General features: G+C 34.3%; 1 protein-coding gene across 2 annotated transcripts in view; it reads right to left on the reverse strand.

Moving 5' to 3' along the window:
- The window catches only part of DPP4 (dipeptidyl peptidase 4), a 150,763-nt gene that overhangs the window by 51,659 nt on the left and 71,973 nt on the right, over nucleotides 1-27,131 (reverse strand). For both annotated transcript variants that reach the window (XM_007494267.3, XM_007494268.3), the window contains exons 4-11: nucleotides 20,249-20,341; nucleotides 19,084-19,175; nucleotides 18,898-18,978; nucleotides 11,896-11,948; nucleotides 11,711-11,783; nucleotides 9,613-9,733; nucleotides 6,751-6,911; nucleotides 1,113-1,222 (exon numbers count right to left, since the gene is read on the reverse strand). In XM_007494267.3, the coding sequence (XP_007494329.2) occupies nucleotides 1,113-1,222; nucleotides 6,751-6,911; nucleotides 9,613-9,733; nucleotides 11,711-11,783; nucleotides 11,896-11,948; nucleotides 18,898-18,978; nucleotides 19,084-19,175; nucleotides 20,249-20,341 (784 nt within the window). The remainder of the gene's footprint in view (nucleotides 1-1,112; nucleotides 1,223-6,750; nucleotides 6,912-9,612; nucleotides 9,734-11,710; nucleotides 11,784-11,895; nucleotides 11,949-18,897; nucleotides 18,979-19,083; nucleotides 19,176-20,248; nucleotides 20,342-27,131) is intronic.

Consider the following 27,131-nt stretch of genomic DNA (forward strand, 5'->3'; position numbering starts at 1 on the left):
TACATGCAGCACACTGTGCTGAGCTCTGGAAATACAAAGACAAGATGGGGCATTAGCATCAAAAGAGCTGATATATTACATTATATACTGGTTAATTCAACACTCTTGAGTTTCGCTTCTCCTGAATCTTGGGGTCAGAATCTATGTATTTTACTAAATCCAATTTCCTTTTTAAAGTACAGCAAACTTCTTGGATAACAAATACACCCTAACAGCTTACTAATATTAGCTAGCACATATGGAGCACTTTAAGGTTGTGAAGTAATTTCCATGTGTTATCTCATGTGATCCTGACAATAATTCTATAACAAAGGTGTTATAATTATATCCATTTTACAAATGAGGAAACTGTGGCTGAGCCATTTAAATACTTGCTCAAGGTCACAGAGATAGTCTGATACAGGATTTGAACTCAGATCCTCCTGACTCTAAGTCTCATGTTATGCCACCTATCAGACAGTGGCCCAGTGGTTCTGATTTGTTTTTATGACAACCAGAGAATTATGGAAGAATGTTTCAGGAACAGATAAGAATTTCCAAACAAAAACACTGGCTGAATTTACCAAAAGGAAATGAAGATGCCCAAATAATCAACTGTGAAATCTACAACCATCCTCTGGCTATGGAATCCAAATCATTATATTTCTTATTTTTTGACATATACTGTATACTTGTGTCAGATGTATAATCTGAAAAATCTCAACATGAATCCTACGAAATTCTATCAATGGTTAAACAAGTTGTGGCATAAGATTGTGATGGAATAACACCAAAGCATAAGAAATGATAAGCAGGTTAATTTTGGGAAAACATGGAAGGAACTGTATGAAATTATCAAGAGTAAAATGAGTAGAACCAAGAGAACATTAGATACAGCAACAGAAATATTATTTGAAGAATGACTTGTGAAGATCCACCTCTAGAGACAGAACTAAAACAAAAGTAAGATACAGTTTTATATACACATACCTTTTTTTTTCCAAATAATACCTTATCTAATTGGGGAAAGGGAGGGAGTAAACTGAATGTTTTAATGTAACAAACAAATAAGAAAATAAAATGAAATTCTCAAGTACTTTAGCAGTTTAGATCTTTAGGACTAATAACCTTACCCTGTTAATATAGAATCAGGAGCTATAATCTGTACTGAAGTTTCATGTGTTTCATTGATGGTTCTTGTATCAACGATAAATAGTTTTACAGTTGGATTTGGTGCTCCAGCCTAGGGGAAAACAATAAAAAAAAATAAAAGAAGCATTTTGTGAATATGCATAGTATTTCCATGAGCTAAATGTTAAAATAATTTATGTTCTTTGTCTCTAAATCATTACACATTGATAAATCAAATATTTCCTTCTATGCAGAGCAAGTCCAGACACTTATGAAGGGTAACTCATCTATCTTTGGATGTTCATGTAGAAGGACCTGTCAGTTCAGAATAAAAGGCAGTCCTATTCTAAATAACCAGTTTTCATGATTTATTTTAACAGGTCTTAAAGAAAAGCATAATTTGTCTAGGTGAAGTGATCCCTAACATAGGAATCACATGGTCAAGTTTTCATAGCCCAACAAAATAAGATTCTTTTTCTTAAAAACTCTTACCTTCTGTCTGAGAAGCAATAGTATATACAAGGGAGAAGAGCAGTGAAGACTAGGCAATGGGAGTTAAGTGATTTGCCCAGGGTCACACAGCTAGGAAATGTCTGAGTCCAGATTTGAACCCAGGACCTCCCTTCTCTAGGCCTGGCTCTCAATCCACTGAACCACCTAGTTGCCCCACAAAATAAGACTCTTGTATAGTGTGACTCGAGTTCTAAGGATTTCTCACACTCAGTTTGAAACATTTGATTAAGATTGATTAATCAAACAACTGATTAACCAATTGACTGAACTTATCACTTATTTTTAGTGAGGTGGATGGTTTAATTAATGTCTGTGAGAAAAAGAGATAAAGCCTGCAGATACTCAAAGAATGTTTCTTGAACTGCCTTATTAACAAATATCAGAGCCGCTAGGTGGCATAGTGCATAGAGTGCTGGGGCTAGTCAGTAAGATTCATCTTCCTGAGTTCTAATCTGTTCTGTCTCTTATTGTCTGTGTGACCCTGAGCAAGTCACTTAACCCTACTGGCCTCAGTTTCCTCATCAATAAAATGAGCTGGGGAAGAAACAAAGATTCAGAAATGACTAAAAAAATGATTTCATAAATTTAAAGATATACTAAATCACCCTAGACAATATAAAATACTTGGGAATCTATCCGCCGAGACAAACACAGGAACTATATGAACACAATTACAAAACACTCTCCACACAGTTAAAACTAGATCTAAACAATTGGAAAAACATCAATAACATAATAAAAATGACAATCCTACCCAAATCAATTTACTTATTTAGTGCCATACCCATTTAACTACCAAAAAACTTCTTTACTGAATTAGAAAAAACCATAACAAAGTTCATTTGGAAGAACAAAAGATAAAGGATATCCAGGGAAATCATGAAAAAAAATGCAAAGGAAGGAGGACTTGCAGTCCCAGATCTCAGACTATATTATAAAGCAGTGATTATCAAAACAATTTGGTACTGGCTAAGAGACAGAAAGGAGGATCAGTGGAATAGACTTGGCATAAATGATCTCAGCAAGACAGTTTATGACAAACCCAAAGACCCCAGCTTTTGGGACAAAAATCCATTATTTGATAAAAACTGCTGGGAAAATTGGAAGACAGTGTGGGAGAGATTAGGTTTGGATCAACACCTCACACCCTGCACCAAGATAAATTCAGAATGGGTGAATGACTTGAACACAAAGAAGGAAACTATAAGTAAATTAGGAGAACACAGAATAGTATACATGTCAGACCTTTGGGAAGGGAAAGACTTTAAAACCAAGCAAGACGTAGAAAGAGTCACAAAATGTAAAATCAATAATTTTGACTACATCAAATTAAAAAGGTTTTGTACAAACAAAACCAATGTAACTAAAATCAGAAGGGAAGCAACAAATTGGGAAACAATCTTCATTACAAAAACCTCTGACAAAGGTTTAATTACTCAAATTTACAAAGAGCTAAATCAATTGGACAAAAACTCAAGCCATTCTTCAATTGATAAATGGGCAAGGGACATGAACAGGCAATTCGTAGCCAAAGAAATCAAAACTATTAATAAGCACATGAAAAAGTGTTCTACATCTCTTATAATCAGAGAGATGCAAATCAAAACAACTCTGAGGTATCACCTCACACCAAGCAGACTGGCTAACATGACAGCAGAGGAAAGAAGTGAATGCTGGAGGGGATGTGGCAAAGTAGGGACATTAATTCATTGCTGGTGGAGTTGTGAACTGATTCAACCATTCTGGAGGACAATTTGGAACTATGCCCAAAGGGCGATAAAAGACTGTCTGCCCTTTGATCCAGCCATAGCACTGCTGGGTTTGTACCCCAAAGAGATAATAAAGAAAAAGACTTGTACAAGAATATTCATAGCTGTGCTCTTTGTGGTGGCCAAAAATTGGAAAATGAGGGGATGCCATTCAATTGGAGAATGGCTGAACAAATTGTGGTATATGTTGGTGATGGAACACTTGTGCTCAAAGGAATAATAAAGTGGAGGAATTCCATGGAGACTGGAACAACCTCCAGGAAGTGATGCAGAGTGAGAGGAGCAGAACCAGGAGAACATTGTACACAGAGACTGACACACTGTGGTACAATCGAAGGTGATGGACTTCTCCATTGGTGTCAATGCAGTGTCCCTAAACAATCTGCAGGGATCTAAAAAACACTATCCACAAGCAGAGGGTAAACTGTGGGAGTAAAAACACCAATGAAAAGCAACTGCTTTACTGCAGGGGTGAAGGGGATATGACTGAGGAGAGACTCCAAATGAACACTCTAATGCGGATACCAACAACATGGAAATGGGTTCGAATCAAGAACACATGTGATACCCAGTGAAATTGCATGTCGGCTATGGGAAAGGTGGGGGTGGGGGGGGGGGGGAGAGGGAAGAAAAGAAAATGATCTTTGTTTCCAATGAATAATGTTTGGAAATGACCAAATAAAACAATGTTTAAAAATTAAAGATATACTAAGTTTCTTAAATATCAAGGGTTATGGAGAGTTATCCCCCCTGAAGCACTTATTGCTTTGCCAGAAAACTTAGTAATCAGCTATGAGATCAAGGACATAGGGCTGGAAGAGACTGTGGGTCATCTCCAACCTTTTCATTTTATAAATGAGAAAACTCAAAAACAGAGAAATGTAAGTGACTTTCCTGAGATCATAAATGGCTAAACCAAATCAAACTGGTCCCCTGGTACCAAATTCAATTCTCTTTCCAAGTTTAGTTCAGTCATTCTAAGTCTGACATTTTGTGATACCTTTTCAGGTTTTCTTGGCAAAGATACTATAGTAGTTTGCCATTTCCTTCTCCAGCTTATTTAACAGATGAGGAAACTGAGGCAAAAGGAGTTATGTGACTTGCCTAGAATCACACAGCTAACAAGTAGCCGAGGGCATGATTTGAATTCAAGGATGAATCTTCCTGACTCTAGGTCTGCCATTTTATCCACTTTACCACCTAGTTACAGTTTCCAAGCCACCTGGGAACTATCCATAAGAGAAGAATAATCTTTAATCTAAAATGAATCAGACTTGGAGTAAATAATGTGTAGATGAAAACACATAAATATATTTGAAGTCACAACTTTTCATCAGAAATACATAGCTCCCTTGGTAGAATCCTAAGATAAATTTTAATTAAGAAATCTGGATGCATTTGGACATTCCATTTCCTGCCTTTTGTGTCTTTGCCCAAGCTGTCAAGTCTCCTTTCTTTTCAATGCATTCACTCCCCTCTCAACTTTGACTCTTAGAATCCCACTCTCCCTTGAAAGCTGGGTTCATGTCATTTCTAAATTAAATTCTTCCTCATTCCTTTCTCAATTCTTAAGAATTGTCCCTCTCCACAAAATGATTTCTATTTACTTATCTATGTACCTCAAGGGAAAACAACAGTTTTTCAAATATTTTGTAGAGTAGGGCAGCTAAGTGGCACAGTGGATAGAGTGGTCTGAAGTCCGGAAAACTCCTCTGCCTGACTTCAAATCTGACCTCAGACACTGACTAATTGTGTAACCCTGGGCATTTCACCCGGCTAGTCTCATTTTCCTCATCTGTCAAATTATCAAATGAGTTGGAGATGCAATAGCAAACCATTCTAATATCTTTATCAAGAAAATCCCAAAAGGGAGTACCAAAGAGTCTGATAAAACTGAAAAATGGCTAACTAATAAGATACAATTTAAAGCTATATTCCTGATTCTCCAACACTTTCTCAGTCACATACTGGAAGTAACCTCTGTAGTTGCAGGTTCTTCCTTTGACTGGCTCTAAGAACAACCATTTTAAGTATTTAAGTCTGTTTTGGTCTTTATACTTTTCCAGGCTACACTCATACCTCGCCTGGACTTTCTCAGATATGCTCCCCTCTCTTCTTTTCAACATTTTTCTTTAATGTATTTTCTTCCTCCATTAGAATATAAGATCTGGGTTCTTTTTTTTCTGTTTTGTTTTGTTTTTTAGCATAGTGCCTGATACATAGTAGACATTTAATAAATGCTTATTGAATTGTATTACCAGTGTCTGCTACATAGTAGGTTATTTAGTAAATGTTTATTTACTTTACTTGACTATAGTTTATAATAAGTTTACAGATATTACCTCCTTTGATCCTTTCAATAATCTTTTTTAAGTTTTCCCCCATTCCCTAAGGCTGAGATTGAATACATTTGCCAAGCGCAGGCAAAGCTAATAATTGCATGGGCCAGGATGGAACCCAAGACTGTCTTACTCCAATGTTGGTTCCTTATACCACTGTGTACATCATATGCTAAGCCTCCTCAGAAAAGGGATTGTTTCATTCTTGACTTTATATTCCCAGCAACTATCACGGTTTTGTTGTAAATAGTTGGTGATTAATAAATGTTTACTTAATGTTTGATGAATGTATTTGAGATACCTGGATATAGTAGATAAACTTGGTTTGTATCACAGATCTGCCCCTATAACTCCCTGGATAATCTTGGGCAAATCACTTAGTCTCCATAGATTTGTTTCCTAATCTGTAAAGTGACAGGTTTCTGCAGGCTCTATTAAGTATCCAAGAATACTTATGAACATAAATTCAGAATATGTAACTAAATCTCAACGGTAAAAGAATAAAAATCTTCCTTTAAGATCTATTAGGAATACCTTTCTGAACTTGGCACACCGAACTACTACAATAATAAATGTTCCATGCTTAGGATAAACTCAATTGCTAAAACATGTACATATTTTCATGTATATCAATCCTATTGTTCAATTTTAACAATTAAACTACCATCTCCTTCATCTTAAACTATCTATTTTTATCACCTCCTCCCCTTTTACTCTTAAAAGATGTCTCATTCAAATATTTCCATCTCCCCCATCTCTCTTTCAAAACCATTTTCCAATCTTTTTTCTGCTTGTCATTCTGCAAAGTTTTTGGAGAAATTACAAAACCTTAAATCACACTCTTTCCTGGGATAATAAAAATACTTTAAAATTGCCAGATGCTGTTGACTTCAGCAAGAGTAATCACAGCAAGCTGTTGAAGAAAGACTGACAATATTTTCATTAGCAGGAATGGATTAAAGGAAACCATTCTCTTTTTAATCAAATTACCGAAATACTATATGGAATAGAACACAGACCTTTGGATATGGAAGCTGAATAGTCTTCGGGTACTGGAATGATTCATCAAAATAGAAGGAGTATTCCATGAGAGGAACTTTTGTATCATTAAATTGGGCATATGCTAGAAAAGTGCCGTCTGGAGACCACCACATAGCGGAGTGAGCACTAAAGACTTCCTCTGGGGAAAAAAAAAAGATATAAATTCTTCAGTTACAAGAAATATCTGATAAATTGGCTGTGGCATCCCAAATATTGTTCTCATTAGCTTAAGTAATTATAGTAGAGTTCAACTAAATTAACCACTTTACATTTCTGGGCTTCCAAAACCAGAATAATGCATAAAAATAAATGTAAGCTATATTTTTTCCATTTGAACTTCTAAATAAAATAACACTATTTTTACTCCAATGTTGTATGATCTGTCAGAATTGCAAAGTAAATCATTTCTCCTCAATTCCTGCATTTTGAACCCCTCTCATTTTTGTACTTAAAAACAAACCAGAACTCAATTGAATCAAATACAGAAAACTTTCCTGGATCCTCTACTCTCATTTTTAAACTTTCAGTGGGTCAACTCTCTCACTAGTTCAATCTTGTCCTTCTTCCCCTCCCATCATGACTCTCAGCCAGTACCAAACCCTCACAGCATGGCAAAACAGTGGCAAAGACAAAAAAGACCAAGCAGGAGATGCTCTCTCTCTCTCTCTCTCTCTCTCTCTCTCTCTCTCTCTCTCTCTCTCTCTCTCTCTCTCTATATATATATATATATATATATATATATATATATATATATATATATAAACAATGCTTATTCTATATAATTTATCCCCTATCATAGGAGGATGGGGAAATGGCCTCTGAATGCCTGACATGTCATAAAGCACTGTACCCCAAAATAATCTCGTGTCTGGGTCTTCATGACCCAATTTGAAGTTTTCTTGGCAAAGATACTGAATGGTTTGCTATTTCCTTTTCCAGCTCATTTGGCAGATGAGGAAACAAAGGCAAACAGGGTGAAGTGACTTACCCAGGGTCACAGAGCCAGGAAGTGTCTGAGGCTGGAGTTCAACTTGGGTCTTCCTGACATAGGTACTGGTATGATATCCTCTATGCTATGTAGATGCTTACATATATAACATAGCTCTTCCCCATACATAAAAATAACTGGCATTTTATTAATATTATCTCTTTTGATCCTCACAAAGCCCTGGGAAGTAGGTACTATTTTATGCCCATTTTACACATGAGGAAACTGAGGTAGAGAAAGGTTATGCTATTTGCCTAGAGTCACAGAGCTAGTAAGCATCTTTTTAAATATTATATTTATTAGATTTCTATTTAAAAATTATATTTAAACTCAGGTCTTCCTGATTCTAGATTCAATGAATGAATGCTCTATTCACTGAGCCACCCAACTGCTACAGATTTTTCTAGAGATTCATTGGTATCAACAGACAGCAATTTGGGAGTTTAAATTCCCTTCAAAAGAATGAGTTCTTGGAAGTATGGTGAATTCTATGGTCTTCTCAATAATATTTTTAAATGTATGAGAAATTTGTGTGTGCATGTGTGTACTTACACACAGGTGATTAAAAAGCAAAAATATTGAAATATTTATCAAAATACTAAGAAAATGAATTCATGGATCTTAATTTAAGAATTCTTGCCTAAAAGGAACCTTCATATATTAAGATCAGCTTTGGTGAATCAGTTTGGATGTGGAGGGGTAGGGAATGGGAAGAAGAGACATAATTAAAATGGATGTGGGAATCCATAAGTGAAAGGGGAAATATGAATAAGAAATGGTGATCAGGAAATTTCATGCTTTAACATTCAAGGGATCTTCTCCCAGCTTTCAAAAGAGCAATCCTAGACTGATAGGGGCCTCAGATTCATCCTTCCCCAATACTAACTTGGAATGGAATGCTAGGTGGGCAAAAAGAAAATCTTATCCAATATTGGCAAGAATGCCAATGCTCAGGAAAAAACACAGGCCCCAGAATGGTAGGATGGAAGGCAGGTTAGATCTGAAGGCAGCCGACTTGGGTTCAAATCATTGCTCTGATGGGGTGGCCATCAGCTGACTTGGGCTTCAGGTCCAAGTTCTACTTTGTGACTCTAGGTTACTTCTCTAGGTCTTTAACTCATCTTCAGATGAAAGGTCTGAACTACCTCCATAAAGTCCTTTCTAACTGTCTCTCAATGAAAAACATTTGGCTTTTAGAAAACACAACATTCAAGCAGTTCAATGATGGAGAGTTTTGTTCTTTAAGAAAATGGTTCAATAATAATGAGGCTGAATCTCTTTCAACAGAATAGAACAACTTTAAGAAAATTTGGGAACTTTTTAAAAATCTCTTTTATTCTGGCAATTGAAAGCTCCTACTATGCATTTGATCAACACATTCCTTGTGCATGAAATCATGTTTTTTCTAACAGTAAATGGGCACAAATTCTCGGGAAAATTGGATTTCTCTCCCAATGCTCCCACCCTTAGCTTTTATTCTTTCTCTTTATGGAATGTTGTGACATTGTTTTTCTTCCTTATCAACTATAGTTACTAAGATAGATCTTGCTGGAAAATATCTGACTTGAATCTGTGCACTCAAGTCTCCAGGGCTTAGGAAGCTACCTAAACCTAGATCTATAGTAAGGTCACAGACATAAAAGTTTATTGCAAATCCTCTGAGGGCTCATAATTTTTAATACAGGCTAGCATAACCATTTCTTTGGCTTAGAAACTAGCATATTTTGTGTATTAAATAATAGGCTGCAATGACTTGTATTTTACACAATTACTTTCAATATCATTTAAGAAAATCTACCATTATTTTTAGCCAAACCTTTAGTTTCTAGTTTTTTTAATTTAAAAACTTTACCTTCATAAACCCAGTCAGTTATTCCATTAAATATAACATTTTGTTTTCCATTATGAGTGATCCTCACAGCTGACAAATGTGGTTCAGTTTTTATATAAACATCATTATTCCAAACATATGCCTATAAGGAAATAATAATAATAATGCATTAAAACATCTTTTAATCCAATTATTTAAATTATAAATTGTATCTTCAAAATATAGGGGGGAAATAAATCCTAATAAACATATGGGAAAACCCAAAATTTGGGCTACCTAGCTACCTAACCCAAGTATGGGAAAGATGAATTAAGATTGTTTCATTCCTTAAGGTTATATCTTCTGTACCTCACAAAGTACCTGGCACATAATAGGCATTTAATAAGTACACTGCTGAATGGAAGTTTGACTGATGAAGTATACCCCATGTCCTGTAGAATAGGCTAAAATATTAGTAGTTTTCCATTAATCAAAACATGGGCGTGTGCTTTGAAAGTAGCAACAATGTCAAATATTACTTGTTTTGAGTTTTGGGTTTTTTTTTTAATTTATATATAATTATGAAATTTTGTTTGCTATTTGGAGGTAGGGCAAAAGTCACCAGCTTCAAAGTTATCATCCTTTTTTAATCCTCCAAAGTTAATTTACATGGCGGCCAGGTATATTATTGGCAGGGAAAAGAACTTTCTCTTTCTCTGTGGGTGTGCCTGTAAGTTTCATCTTAGTCCAGTACTCTCTTCTCTCCTCTGCATTCTCTCCCAGGGTGATCTTAGTAGATCCAGAGTTTACTGACTAGTTTAATTTTTTACCTATACATAAGCAGTTCCAAAAAATATCAGTCCAACTTCAATCTCTCCCCTCAATTTCTGCTCTGAAGTACAAACTATCTACTGGACATTTTGAATTAGATGTTCCAACAGCATCTCAAACTCAAGGTGTCCATAATGGAACTCCATTATATTTTCCTCAAAACCCATCCTTTTCTCAATACTATTGTATTTTTTGTTTATGGAGCCAGAATTTGTTTAGTCACTGCCATTTCCAGTTCCAAGTAAGTCTTCTTTGACTCATTCTTCTCCCTCAACCACCATATAAAATCAGTCAAACCAAATTCCATCTTTTTCCTGCCACCCTTCTCTTCATCCACAGAGCATGGCCTCCCTATCTCTACTTCCTGGCTCCAATCATTCTGCACAAAGATATGAAATAAATATTACTAAAATACATCTGTCTTTAATACTCTTATGCTCAAAAATCTCCAATGTTTCCTCATTGCATCTAGAATAAAATACAAAATCCTTACTCCAGTTCCAGCTGAGCACAACCTGGCTCCCAGATACTCTTCCAGGCTTATTTCCTACTCTTCACACATTCTCCATCCTAGGCAAAATGTCCTACTAGATAGTCCTTCTATACAACACTCCTTCTTCCTTTAAGACTTTTTATATAAATGAATTCACATTTTTAGAATAACTCTCTTCACATCTCTACCTTTGAGGAGAAGGACTTCTAGTGCAAGGCCTTTCATTTTTATTTCATTCTCAATTCCTAATAGGGAATCAATAAATGTTTGTGGGATTGAATACAACTGAATTTTCTGCTCATCCTAGTTGCACTTATTTTATTTGTGTAAAGGGTATCTATCTATTTTTATGTGCTGAAAGTAACCTAATTTGTCATGTATAATAGTTTCAGAATTGTCACAGTTGATTGCAGATTCAAAATTCCATTTTCCACGGATTTTTTAATGGTATGGCTCTATCTATTTCATTTATTTTTAATTCATTACTGTAGATGGTATAGGAAGTAGGTAAAAAACAATTTTCCTCCAAACTGCTCTTCAGTTTTTTCAGGTGCCCACAAAATAAACTTTTATTGGTTCAATTTCTTAAATTCAATTTTGTTACCACTTTTAGTTATCAAAAGTTCCTCTTACTGCCTATTTTAGTTACTAATTTCTTAGTTACTTTTTAATTGCATGCTCAATTCTATTTCTCTTCTAATTCTACAACCCAAGAATATAACTTCTTCTCTTAAGTGCAGTCAGTGAAGGAGAAAGTCAAAAGTAATCTCAAAGTTTTGTGCATTAGTCAATGTAAGAATATCAGCATTTACAAACCAGTTTGTGGCCAACTGGTGACCAGGAGATGCTCTGTGTGACATTAGGGATTTTATTTTCTTTAATGAGCTTTCTAAAAGAAAATGAAACAAAGAATAAAAAACATTGATGACTCACTATAATCTCTCCCTTCACTCTCCCAAAACTGGTATAAACCCATTTGATTTTATACAAAAATCACTGACCTTGTTGTTACATTATAAATGTCATACGAAGCTGTATATGAATGTCTCCAAGTCTATAAAAGAAAAGTTAAAAAATTTTTATGACAATAAAATTCTATAAATAAAAAACTTCTTACCTGTTCTAGGCAAGCTAGATAAAAGGATTGAATTATAGCTTATAATTTCTAGGTTTTATGTCAAGAAATTCCTAGCTCAGAGCTTCCTTATTTTCATTATTAAAATCATATCTCATCTTTCTGTATCTTTTTTGTTTAAAAGAAAAAGAATCTATTAGTAGTCTTAAAAAAAAATCCTCTCTCAAGTACTTCCAGGTTTTCTAAATATACATGAAGTTCAGCAGAATTAAAAAGAAAAGAAAAAAGTAACTAAGACTAGCTCAGGACATTTTAATTAGTAAATGAGACAGGAGTATGAAATATAAAAATGATTTTCTGTGTGATGATTTTAATTTAACATTTATTGGCCATATATTTGGCAAATTTGATTCTGCTTTGTTAACATCCATGAGGTCTCTGAAGTGTTTACTTGATATTTTGTTCATTTGCAGGGATTGGAGATGCTTAATATGGACACAAGATGTTTCTGCTTACTACTCCCAGATGACAAGTCTGGTCTTTTCTGAGTCAGAAATGAGAAGCTTCCTTAAAAACTTCTCTGAATTTTATTTATTATAACAACAACAACAATAAATCTCACATTTTTGTAGCTTTTTATACTTGCATGACACTTTACAAACATGAACCTTTTGGAGCTTCAAAACAAATACTTTATTCTGCCTGTTGAAAATACCCCCGCGATATCGCATCAGAGTCCTGATTACGGATGTTAGATTTCAGGAACCTTTCAGCCACATTTTTCTTGTTATGTTTTTCAGGGGGGTAGAGGAAGTTAATGAAAAGAAATTGGAAAATTGAAGTTTTCGGGAAAATATAAATATATATAACTTACTATTTTTAGTACTTTTCCCAGATAAAAAATGTATTATGCAGAATTTGGCTTAAATATAAATTTCATCTGATCTTAAAAATTGAGCTCACACACTACTAACTACATTGAATATTTTCCTTATTTCCCTATTAGAGCTTATCATTGATGGAAAATTACCTTGTATTTACTTTCTAAATGTTTTGTCCATGTGTATATGTATATGTATATATGTCCTCTCAAAATAAAATGTAAACTCTTCTGTAACAGACTTCAGTTTCTGTCCTTATAACCTCAGCATTGGCCATATAATGTATTTCAATCATATCTGACTCTTCACAAGCCCATTTGGAGTTATCCTGGCAAATTACTGGAGTGGTTTGCCATTTCCTTCTCCAGCTCATTTTACAAATGAAGAAACTGAGGCAAACAGGGTTAAGCAATTTGCCCCGGATCACACAGTTGTTGTAAGTATTGAGGCCAGATTTCAATTCAGGATTTGAATTCATGACTCTAAGACTAGTACTCTATCCTAGTTGCCTGGACATATTATAACAGATGCTTAATAATACTGATTAATTGGACCAGCATGCTCCAATTCCAATTCTGGCTGCAAATATTTTAGACTTTTTTTTACATCATCATGCTCCAATACCTGGCTTTCTTTTGTGTGCTCTCTTCCCTCATTAGATTTTAAGCTCCTTGAAGTTAAAGGCTACCTTTGTTTTGCATATGTATATTCCCATAAATACTTACATTGAAGCAGATATCTTGCATAGACTTGGTAAAAAGACATCAAGTTGGGTCCACAATTAAATAGAAAGTAAACAGTATAGGCTCCACCAGAGAAATATCAAAGTTGCTTTAATAATTCTCAAACTTCTCCAGAAAAAAAGGGCCTTTTAAAAATGCTAATATTCCCTTGGCATTGTAAGGTTATGTCATGGAATACAATAACCTCTGATGAATGAAAAATGAGTATCACTCAGAGGGTAATGGAGAGGTGTAGCTAAGGGTCAGTAGGACATAATATAACAAATGATAACTAAAACGAATGAGAGAAAGGGATGTTATCAAAGTCTTAAAAACTATGATTGTGTGAAAAAACAAGAGACATCAATAAAAACTAATTTAAAAAAAGATGAACAAAGGTGTCAAAATTGAAGGATAACCAGTCACTACTCCAGCACATTCATCATATAAAGAAAAATTGAAAAAGAAGTTCTCTAGCATCTGGGTAGAGCCTGTGTTGAATAAAGTTATATAGGCAAGCCTGATTGGGTTCTATTCTCCACCATTTAAAAAAAATCCATTTTATTGAGATCACAAATTCATTTCGATATCTGGAATATCCATTTATTAAACATTTACTATGTGCCATTCATTATAGCAAGCAACATGATCTCATTTATTTGCACAGATATAGTCTTTTACAACTTACAAAGTACTTTCACTTATCTTATTTGACCTGAAAATAACCCAGCACAATAGAAACTGGCAAAAATTAATCTCAATTTTACAGATAAGGAAACTGAAGTTTATAGAGGTCAAATGACCTGCCCATAGTTTCATGGGAAATAAGTAGTGAACGTAAGTTTCAGGATACATATTTTGAATTCAAATCCTGTTCAATTCAAATTCGTTAAATGCTGTCTGGGATGCAAGCTAAAAATAGGAATATATTCAAGAAGCTTTTCAAGCAATTTATCCATGGTATGGAGCTAAATATTTAGAGCTGATAAGGACCTTAGAAATCATAAAATCCAACAGCTTCATTTTACAGATAAGGAAACTGAGACCCAGAGAGATTGCCTATGGTCAAACAGTTAATAACTAGCAGTCCTTTGCCTACACTGATCTGTGCAATATGATATGACTTTATAGGTCTTTACAGTATATACTTATGTATATTTACATATGACAAATTATATATGTATACAAATATATATATATACATATATGTATTTGTATACATATAATGAAATGAACAGTTTCGGAGAAAATTGGGAAGATCTAAATGAGGTAAGGCAGAACAAAGAGAAGAATTTCAAATACCAGCAATATGGTAAAGAAATAAACAGTTCTCTAAAGGCTTCAGAACTCTTACTCAATACAAAGATAAGCCACGATTTTAGGGAACCTAAAATGAAGCATACTATCCATCTCCTGCCAGAGAGGTGAGGGACTGAAAATGTAGAAAGAAACACATTTTTGGATGGAGCCAAAGTGTAAATTTGTTTTGTTAGACAATTCGTATTTCTCAGGGGGCTTTTTTTCCTTGTTTTTTTTCTCCCTTTGTTCATTTGGTAGGGGGCTAGTAGAAAGAGACTTTTTTGTTTGTTTGTTTGTTTGTTTTAAATTGACTCTTCAATCATCTTAGATTCTTTCTTCTTCCTCTGGGCTCTTAAATCTAATCAGTTATTACTTATTATCTCTTCTCTAATTTTTGCTTCTACAAGATCCTTTCCTTTCTACTTAATTCTGATTCTCTTTACCTCATATGAAGATTACTGTAATAATCTCTTTCCAGGAATATGCTGGTAAAATGTTTAACAACCAGTTCTCTGGGGGGAAGTGCTGGACACCAAACACCTTTTAAATTTAATCTTTTAAATTTTTTAAATTTGAAATTTAATCTGAATTTAACATTTTCTCCATCATATTCTTGAGTACAAACAATAAAAAAGCAATAAATCAAGCCTTAATTTGTAGCATTTCTTGATTTTTGAGGAGCAAATATTCACACCGAAAATTTAAGATTTTACCATTGATACAATGTAGCACCAGGGCACCACTGCCTATTTCCCTACTTCCAGTCTTTCCCTACTCTCTTCTATCCTATAAACCATCCATACTAAGTTCTTTAAAGGACAATATTTGATGACATTTCTCCTCTCCTTCATGATCTGCATTAGTTTCTCATTCAATAGCTTGGTATTCAAGGCTCTACACAAACTAGCTATCCAGCCTTATCTGCCACTATTCCTTTTCATTCACCTTATATCCATCATACTGAATGCTGCTATAATGCTTTTGCTCCCATTGCTCCCTTCATGCTTCTCATTCCTCTCCTTAACCTTTTCCCACTTAGTTTCCCTGTCTAAATGCTACCAGACTTTTAAGGTCTAGGTAAAAGGTTACTTCCTTTATGAATTCTCTTCTGATCATCATCCATCCCCCTCCAACCAAATTAAAACATATGTCCCTGAGCTGTCATGGAACATATCTTATAGCACTTAGCACATTAATTCCCATATTCTAGTTGTTTAGATAAATGTCTCATTTTGTTTAAGAGGCTGTAAGCTTCTTTTTTTTTTTAAAAACCCTTACCTTCCGTCTTGGAGTCAATACTGTGTATTGGCTCCAAGGCAGAAGAGTGGTAAGGCTAGGCAATGGGGGTAAAGTGACTTGCCCAGGGTCACACAGCTGGGAAGTGTCTGAGGTCATATTTGAACCCAGGACTTCCCGTCTCTAGGCCTGACTCTCAATCCACTGAGCTACCCAGCTGCCCCCCTGTAAGCTTCTTAAGGGCATATATGGTCATCCTTGTTATCCCCCACAGCTCCCAGAATTTAGTAGACACAACAAATATTTGTCAAATGAATACTTTTACAAATTATTATTTTCTACTCTAGCAGAGTGTTAAATTTCCCTAGTGACAAGAATTTGGTTGCTACAATTGGTTTTCAAATGCTACTTTTTTAAAAATCCATTAAAAATCTCTTATAATTAGAGAAATGCAAAGCAAAACAACTCTGAGGTACTACCTCATATTTAGCAGACAGGCCAATATGACAGTAAATGAAAATAATAGATGTTGGAGGGGATGTGACAAAATTGGGACACTAGTGCATTGCTGGTGGAGTGGTGAATTAATCCAACCATTCCAGATGGCAATTTGGAATTATTTCCAAAGGGTGCTAAAAGACTACCTGTCCTTTGATCCAGCCATAGCACTGCTGAGTTTGTAACACAAAGAGATAATGGGGGGAAAAACATGTACAAAAATATTCATAGCTACACTTTGGAATAGCAAAAAACTGGAAATGAGGGGATGCCCTTCAATTGGGGAAAGGCTGAACAAATCAGGGTATCTGTTGGTGATAGAATATTATTGTGCTCAAAAGAATAATGAACTGGAACAACCTCCAAGAATTGATGCAGAGTGAAAGGAGCAGAACCAGGAGAACATTGTATACAGAGACTGATACACTGTGGCACAATCAAACCTAACAGACTTTTCTACAAATGACCCAGGACAACCCAGAGGAACTTAGGAGAAAGACTCTATCCATATCCAGAGAAAGAATTGTGGGAGCAGAAATACAGAAGAAAAGCATATGATTGATCACATGGTTCAACAGGGATATGGATGGGGATCTAGCCATCACCCTACTAGAAATAGTAATAATATGGAAATGGGTTTTGAACAATGGTACATGTAAAACCCAGTGGAACTGCTCATCAGCTGTGGGAGGGGGAAGGAAAGAACATGAATCATCTAACCATGGAAAAATATTCTAAATTAATTAATAAATATTTAAAAGTCATTAAAAAGCAGTTTCAATATCTCTGAACTATATCATTACTTCAGGACAGAAGCATCAATTCAGGCTTCAAAATGCTATTAATTTACTGTTGAAGTCAATAGAAAATCTTGGTTAACTGGAATTTTCAAAGCCAGCATTTCTTTTTTGGCATAGAAATCAAGTTAAATGTTAGAATAGGCCAGAACCATGCAAGAAGACCTTAAGTTAAAATCCAAATCATTGAAAGGCAAGAACTGTTAAAAAAAAAAGGGAAAAAAGACAGCATTGAGTTCAATGAAGTCTTATGATTGATTGGTCAGCTATAATAGCCCAATTCAGAAAGTATATTCTAAGTATTTTAGGCAATTATCTGACTAAACTAAAGAGAAAGTACCTATCTACAGTTAATGAAATCCCTAATTCTACCCAAAAAAAAGTTATAGTGGAGAGGATAAACTAATACCAAATGAGGAAAATGGACATTTACGATTATTTAATCTAGGAAAAAGAAGGAATCACATTTCACACTTCCTCTTATTCTGTGTTTTACACAGCTAGGCAAGTTCTTTATACACTTGAAAACAGTGGTCAAATATATTGAAATAGTAAATACTCAAAAGACCTCTGATGTCAAAGATTCAGGAGTTTCCTCTAGGAATGTAGAGAGAAACCTAACCATTCCTTCTCATCCTGTGGAACTTTACTGGTATGTATGAAATGAAAATAAAGAGTAAATGCTCATCTATCCATGATGTTGTGTTTGAAAGCATACTTGAAGGAAAGTCACCTTGCAAGGCAAATCTATGAAACAAAGCAAGCAAGTTCAACAGTTTGCGGTTACTGTCTTCAGGAATGTGGAGTGGTTTAAGATAAGAATATACTATCCTCCCGCATGTTGCCCCTCCTAAAAGAGACAATTATTGAATCTGTTAAAAACAAGGCACTGTACTTAGTGCAATCCTGAGACTTCTGAAGCAGAGGAATAAAGGACTAATATGGGTGATGATAAAGTACTATTAGAGAAATATTCAGTTGTATCAAAATTATATATTCTGTATGTATTACAAATTACATATTTCATTAACTTACCTTATTCAGTCAGTGCCCATGTATATCCTTGAACTTCTATTTTACATTTTAACAGTTAAAAATATAAAAACTGATTTTCTTTTTAAATATTCTTTAATTCTAACTTTTTAAATATTCAAATAGGCTTCCCCTCCTTCATTTCACGACATATTATTATCTCTGTGTATTTTTAAACCAGTTCTTATGTATCGGAATCAATGCCAAGTACAGGTTCCAAGGCAGGCTAGGTAATTGGAGTTAAGTGACTTACTCAAAGTCACTCGACTAGGAAGATGACACATTTGAACACGGGACTTCCTGTCTCCAGTCCAGGTGCTTTATCCACTGAACCAACTAACTACCCCTGTTACACTATTTATTTTTAATAACAAAACATACTTTCATTATCGAAAGATTCAAAGATATTGCCAAATGAATGCTTAATTCAAAGTTTCAGCCTATATTAAAAGAAATGAATTACCTCATCATAATTGTACTCAAAAAGTACATATTCCCGGTCAGGAGAGACAGAATAATCACTTATGACATACCCAAGATTATCCTGTTAACAAAAGGGGAAAAAAGAGCAAATTCAGGGACTTGAAATAATGTTAATATTTTATGGAAAATGTTTCCCCAATATATGAAATAATTATATGCGTTTTACTAAGGTGTTGCTATCCACGACAGTATGATTGCCATCCAACTCAACATCAAACACCAAAATATTGTTGTCAATTTTTTGAAGATATTCAGAATCTAAAAAGACAAAGTAATCAAGGTCAGTATTACATGTCATTTTTAACTTATTTAGCATATGGTAAATCTCAAACAAAGTCTTAAGATTATAAGGAAATAATTCTTAACTATAACATTTTTCTATAGAATTAGAGATTTAATTAACCTTTTCTTCAACTTAGTCAGATAATTGCCTAGGATACTTGGAGATTAAATGCCTTGTCCAGGGTCACAAAGCCAATATATTTTGGAAATGGGACTAGAACTCAGGTCTCACCTACTGACTCTCTTTGGCAGAATTAAGGAGAAAAATTAATTCCAAGTGGGAAAACATTAAATGAGTAATATATTTATGTAAAACTCTGATTTGGTTTGTCAAAATAATTCTTTTTTAAACTGTTGGAGTCATCTTTCACAACAGTATAATTTATATGGTTTGATTTTGGGGCTTTGGTTAAGTATGAGTTTGCTCTTACAACTATAAGCAATATGGAAGTGTGTTTTACCTACCAATAAAAATAAAATTTTTTAAATAATAATTTTTTTCTTCAGGACTCTCAATATTTTATTGTTGTTGGTACGATATGAACCTCCACTGGGATTAAGTTGATCTAGTTCAACTGTTATTCCCACTTTAAAAAAATTTTATTTTAATATAATTTATTCCCAGGTATCTCAGCTCTCCCTTAACTCCCTTCACCATCGAAGGTATCACTCAGCAAAAATATGTCTATATAAATTGTGTCTTCCATGTTCTATTTATCAGTTCATTCTCTGGAGAACATCCAACTTATTTTTTAAAGAATTAATTCTCTATCTATTTATAATGTTCTCTTGGTTCTACTCATTTGATTCTTCATTATTTCATGTAGCCCCTTCAGGGAGACAGCATTAATCATACAATTTCTGAAAACTTATGTGGTAATTTATTATTAAAATAAAATAAATTTAAAAAAAAACAAAATGAAATATAATGTTTTGGTCTGCATTCAGACTCCATCAGTTCTGTCCTTGGAGGCAGATGGTTTTTTTCATTATGAGTTTTTGGAGTTATACAAGAAGGACCTTTTAAAAAAGGAAGAAGAAATATTTACCTGAAATCCACCTTATAGGGTAGGACTTTATCCGATAAGTGTTTTTTAAATAATCATTCAAGGAATAGGTTTTCCGATGATCAGTTCCGTCTTCTGTAATTCGAAAGAAAACATGTCTTTATAAGGTGCCAATAGCTTAAATTTCAAACTTAAAAATTAATTTTCAAGGAAGAAACCAAGTCAATTTCTAAAAAGAAAAAAATACATAGTCTAATTATTGCATTAAAAGCAGAGAGCTGGCTTGGGAGCAGAAAGACCAGGTTTAAAGTACCCCCACATTCATATACTTGGAGAGTCTGAGCAAGTTACTTAAAACTTCCAGTGACCCAGGCAACCGTCCAAGTCTCTAAGTGTAGATTTATAATGGTAGAAGCAATTTTCTCACCATAAATTCCCTACCACCATTATAAATACAGGTATGGACCAAAAATAAGCAACAAATCCAAAACAAAGGATGAAACAAAGCAAAGTATAGAAAAGAAGATTGAAATACTCTAGTAAGGACACATTCGCCATTGTTTTTCTATGTGCATGCCGGTGTGGGAGCTTTCTTGAGTCGGTGAATGTTTTTTAGATAGGTACAGAGGTCCTCATAAAGAGCATAGGCCCATATATCCACTTTTATATTCCGCTCTACAAGAGCACATTCAAACTATGGACCTCATCAGCCGACATGACTATTAACCCTTTAAGGATTCAAATTTATGATGATCCAACTTTTTGATCACAACCTCTTTACCTTCCAATTGTGCTTCTCTCCAGGGCCATAGAATCTTTACCCTCACCATATTTAGTTGTCTTGCCCCTTTTCCACTGACTTAGTCCAAACCATTTAGATACAGTCTTCAACCCCTGGATTCCCTTCCTCCCTTAACTCCATCTTTTACATCAATCATCAAACTGGAAACCCATACCCCATCAATGTTTTTAATTCTTGCCTTTGGGCCAATGAACTAATCTGGTCCAGTACAAAGTCAAACTGCCCAACCAAATTAGACCTTCACTGTTGCTCAGTTTTCTTTTTATATTCATCTTGTTAACTGCCAGGGACAATTTTGGGGTAATGGCTATTCTATATTCTTTACTTTTATTTTCATTGTCCTTTTCTGTTTTTATCTTCTTTTCTTTAATCTTTTTTCTTTAAGATCCCAATCTTATCTACTCTCACTGTAGGCAGATGATTTTCCCTCCTACTGTAATTGAAGAAAATTAAATCAAGTTAAACTTTTCTATCTTCCTGGATGTAATAGCTGACAATATAGCTAACATCTGAATGGCACCTACTATATACCAAACCATATACTAAGTGCTTTATAAATATTATATTATCTTATTTAATCCTGAGAACAATACTGGAAATATGTGGTTATTAATCCCATTTTATAGATAAGGTAAATGAAGTAAACAGAGGTTAAGTGACTTGCTCATGGTCATACAGCTAATAAGTATCTGAGACTGGATTTGAATTCAGGTATTTTTGACTCCAGACCTAGCATTATATCTGTTAACAGATGAACAGATCTCTATATTTAAATATCTCTCAATCTAATAAGGAAAAAGACCTGTACAAGAATATTCATAGCTGCACTCTTTGTGCTGGTAAAAAAATGGAAAATGAGGGGATGCCCTTCAATTCAGGAATGGATGATCAAATTGTGGCATCTGTTGGTGATGGAATACTATTGTGCCCAAAGGAATAATAAAGTGGAGGAATTTCATGGGAACTGGAACAACCTCCAGGAATTGATGCAGAGTGAGAGGAACAGAGCCAGGAGAACATTGTACACTGTGAATTTTAAAATTACTCCACCCTACTCAGACGGTGCCTTAGGGGAAGATAAACTTATAAAATCCTGATTAAACAATGAAAGTCCCTCATACCTTATAGTAAAGCTAGAACCTTAAGCTAGGTCTATTTTTAGATGTAATACAAAAAGGTGTTAAGTACCTTTAAATGTTAAATTAGTACCTAAAAAGGTCAAGTAACTTACAAAAGGCAAGCTTAACAAAGAGGTGTGAAGTACTCAGAAGATTTAATCTAACCAGAGAAGGTGAAAACCAAGAATGGGCAGTGCTGGAAAAAAGCGTCTACTGCAATTGGTAGCTGTGAAAATTTAGGGGAGGTGACATAAGAAAAAATTTTCATTAAAAGGAAGGGTAAAAATTCAGTTCAAGGTAATTGAGTTTTCAGTTGAAATTTCAGTTCGGAGTGGAAGAACCCAGCTTGGAAATGGTCTTGTGGTGAGTGATAAAGACAGACTCACTCTCCCTTAGGCTCCCTAGGCTAAAATGGCTTAGGCCTTTTTCTACTACTTGGCTCAGCCTGAGCCAGAGCAGTTTTCTTTCTCTCTCTCTCTCCCTCCTTCCCCTAATTCCATCTTTATTAATTAAAATCTCCATAATCCCCAGATGACTTGGATTTTTTCATATTTGGGAATTTCCCATGGTGACCACTTATTTACATATTAAGTTAAAACACTAAAATTATCCTTACAGTTTTGGTGTTTACAACAGAGACTGATACACTGTGGTACAATCGAATATAATGGACTTCTCCATTAGTGGCAATGCAACGATCCTGAATAACTCAGAGGGATTTATGAGAAAGAACAATATCCAAATTCAGAGGAAAAACTGTGGGAGTAGAAACACAGAAGAAAAACAACTGCTTGATTACATGGGTCAACGGGATATAATTGGGGATATAGAATCTAAATGAACATCCTAGGGCAAATACCAAGAACATGGAAAAAGGTCCTTAGCAAGGACACATGTAATACTCAGTGGAATTGTGCATTGCCCATCAGTTACTAGAAGGGGGAGGGGGAGGGGGAAAAAGAATATGATACTTTTAACCAAGGAAAAATGTTCTAAATTGACTAAATAAAACACTTAAAAATAAATACATAAATATCTATCTTTCATAATCTTCCCATTCCTCTACCTTATAGGAAGATGCACCTTTGTTATAAAGACTAAATCATCTACTTGTTTCCCTTGATTTTAACTCCTTTCCTTTTCCTCTATGTCCTTTAGGACTTCTTCTCACGGAATTAAACAGAAAAGTGATTTTTTTTTTGAAAATTGTATAAAATCTATTTAGAATATTTTATATTGATTACAATAGTCATGTTCTTTCCCTCCCTATCCCCCACCCCCTCCTGTATCTGATAAGCAATTCCACTAGGTTTTACTTGTGTCCTTGATCAAAACCTATTTCCATATTGTTGATGTTTACACTAGGGTGATCATTTAGTCTATATCCCCAATTATATCGCCATCAACTCATGTGATCAAGCAGTTATTTTTCTTCTGTGTTTCTACTCCCACAGTTTTTCCTTTTGATGTGGATAGTGTTCTTTCTCATAAATCCCTCCAAACACTTCTGGATCATTGCATTGATGCTAGTAGAAGTCCATTACATTCAATTTTACCAGTGTATCATTCTCTGCACAATGTTCTCCTGGTTCTGCTCCTTTCACTCTGCCTCAATTCCAGGAGATTGTTCAAGTTCACATGGAATTCCTTCAGTTTATTATTATTTTGAGCACAATAGTATTCCATCACCAACATATACCACAATTTGTTCAGTCATTCCCCAATTGAAGGGCATCCTCACATTTTCCAATTTTTTGGCACCACAAAGAGCTCAGCTATAAATATTCTTGTACAAGTCATTTTCCTTATTATCTCTTTGGGGTACAAAACCACTAGTGGTATGGCTGGAATCAAAGGGCAGAAAAACTTTTAGCACCCTTTGGACAGTTCCAAATTGCCCTCCAGAATAGTTGGATCAATTCACAACTCCACCAGTAACCCATTAACATCCCAATTTTACCACATGCCCTTCAGCATTCATTACTTTCCTTTGCTGTCTATCATGTTAGCCATTCTGCTGGGTATGAGGTGGTACCTCAAAGTTGTTTTGATTTACATTTCTCTCATTATAGGAGATTTAGGACACTTTTTCATGTACTTATTAATAGTTTTGATTTCTTAAACAGAAAATACCCTGTTCATATCACTTGACCATTTATCAATTGGGGAATGGCTTGAATTTTTGTGCAATTGATTTAGCTCTTTATAAATTTGAGTAATTAAGACCATTTTCATAGCATTTTGTTATGAAGATTTCACAATCTGTTGTTACCCTTCTTATTTTGGTTGCGATGGTTTTGTTTGTAGAAAACCTTTAATAATTTTAATCAAAATTATTTTGCATTTTGTGATTTTTTCTAACTTTTCCTTAGTCTTAAAATCTTTCCTTTTCCAAATATCTAACAAGTATACTATTGTGTTTGCCTGATTTACTTAAGTTTCCTTCTTTATATTCAATTCATCCATTCTGAATTTATATTGGTGTAGGGTGTGAATATGTCAGTCTAAACCCAATCTCTCCCGTATTGACTTTCAATTTTCCCACCATTTTTTCTCAAATAATGGATTTTTATACCCATAGCATAGATGTTTGAATTTATCATACAGTCTTGCTGAGGTCACTTACCCCAAGACTATTCCACTAATCCTCCCTTCTGTCTCTTAGCAGTACCATATTGTTTTCAGGACCACTGCTTTAGAGTATAGTTTGAGATCTGGTACTGCTACTCCCTCTTCCTTCACATTTTCTTTTCATTATTTCCCTGAATATGCTTGATCTTTTGTTTTTCCAAATAAACATTGTTATGATTTTTTCTAATTCAGCAAAAAAAGTTTAGTTAGGATTATTTTTATTATGTTAGTTCACTCTACTCATGAGCAATTAATTTTTTTTTCCATTTTCAATTTTTTAGATCTAGTTTTAATTGTGTGGAAAGTGTTTTGTAGTTGTGTTCATATAGTTCCTGTGTTTATCTCAGCAAATAGATTCCTAAGTATTTTGCATTGTCTAGAGTGATTTTAAAGGGAATTTCTCTAATTCTTGCTGCTGAGATTTGTTGGAAATATATAGAAATGCTGATTACTTATATGGGTTTATTTTGTATCCTGCAACTTTGCTAAAATTGTTTATTTTTACTAGTTTTGTAGTTGATTATGTACAATTCTTTAATTAGACCATCATATCATCTGCAAAGAATGATAGCTTGGTCTCCTCAATGCCCATTTTATTACCTTCAATTTCTTTTTCTTCTCTAATTGCTACTACTGTTTCTAGTACAATGTTAAATAATAGAGGTAATAATGGGCATCCTTGTTTCACTCCTGATTTTATTGGGAATACTTCTAATTTATCCCCATTGCAGATGATGTTTATTGATGGTTTTAGATTTATACTGTTTATTATTTTTAGAAAAGGCTCTTCTATTTCTATACACTCTAATGTTTTCAATAGCAATGAGTACTGTATTTTGTCAAAGGCTTTTTCTGTATCTATTGAGATAATCATGTGATTTTTGTTGGTTTGCTTGTTGATATGGTCAATTGTGTGGACAGTTTTTCTAATATTGAACTATCCTTGTATTCCTGGTATAAATCCCACCTGATCATAAAGATTAACCCTCTTGATCACTTGTTGGAGTCTTTTTGCTAATATTCTATTTAAGATTTTTGCATCTATGTTCATTAAGTAGATTGATCTACAGATTTCTCTGTTTATAACCTACTTGGCTTTGGAATCAGTACCATATTTGTATCATAAAAGGAATTTGATAGAACTCCTTTTTTACTTATTATGTCAAATAGTTTGTATAATATTGAGATTGGTTGTTCTTTAAATGTTTGACAGAATTCACTTGTGAATAAATCTGTTCCTGGATTTTTTCTAAGGGAGTTCTTTGATGGCTTGTTCACTTTCTTTTTCTGACATAGGATTAATTATCTATTCTATTTCTTCTGTTAATCTGGGCAATTTATATTTTTGTAAATATTCATCCATATCACCTAGATTGCCATATTTGTTGCCATGTAAAATTGGGCCAAATAGTTTTTAATGATTGCCTTAATTTCCTCGTCATTAAAGGTGAGGTCCCCCTTTTCATCATGGACACTGTCAATTTGGTTTTCTTCTTTCCTTTTTTTTGTAAATTAGATTGACCAGTACTTTGTCTATTTTGTTTTTTCAAAATACCAGCTTCTAGTCTTATTTATTAATTCAATAGTTCTTTCACTTTCAATTTTATTACTTTCTCCTTTAGTTTCTGGGGTTTCTAAATATAGTTTTCATTGAGGGATTCTTAATTCACTTTAAAGTTTTTTGATATGCATGTCCAATTCAGTGATCTCTGTCCTCCTTAATTTGTAAATATATGAACTCAAGGATATAAATTTCCCCCCGAGTATTGCTTTGGCTGCATCCCATTGACTTTGAAAGGCTGTCTCATCATTGTCATTTGCTTTAAGAAAATTGTTTCTATTTGTTCTTTAAATTATTTTAGAAAATCAACGGTACATGGAGAGCCAAATCAAAAACTAATTGGAAGTTAAATGATAACTTCCAATTAGTTTTTGATTTGGCTCTCCATGTACCATTACAAATTATTGCATTTATTGTATTATGATGTGAAAAAAGGTTGCATTTATTATTTCTGCTCTTTTGCACTATAGAAGTGCATACAGCAATGTTTTTATGCCCTAGTACATGGTCAATTTTTGTGAATGTAGTACCATGGGCTGCTGAAAAGGTGTATTCCTTTTTGTCCCTATTTTTCTCCACATATCTACTAACTCTTAATTTTTTCTAAGATTTCATTCACTTATCTTACATCTTTCTTCCTGACCTTGTTAAATTAAGTAGGGTGGAGCAATGTAGAGTTCCCAAGACCTGATTCCATTAGACCGAGTATCCCCATTGTTACAAATCAGGAAATAGCTAAGGTCTGTGTAGGGTGGAGTAGTTTTAAAATTCACAGAGGAAAGGAAGAGTCTTGGGTCTACACTGTAACCATGT

Source organism: Monodelphis domestica, chromosome 4 (genome assembly GCF_027887165.1).
Source record: "Monodelphis domestica isolate mMonDom1 chromosome 4, mMonDom1.pri, whole genome shotgun sequence".
NCBI lineage: Eukaryota > Metazoa > Chordata > Mammalia > Didelphimorphia > Didelphidae > Monodelphis > Monodelphis domestica.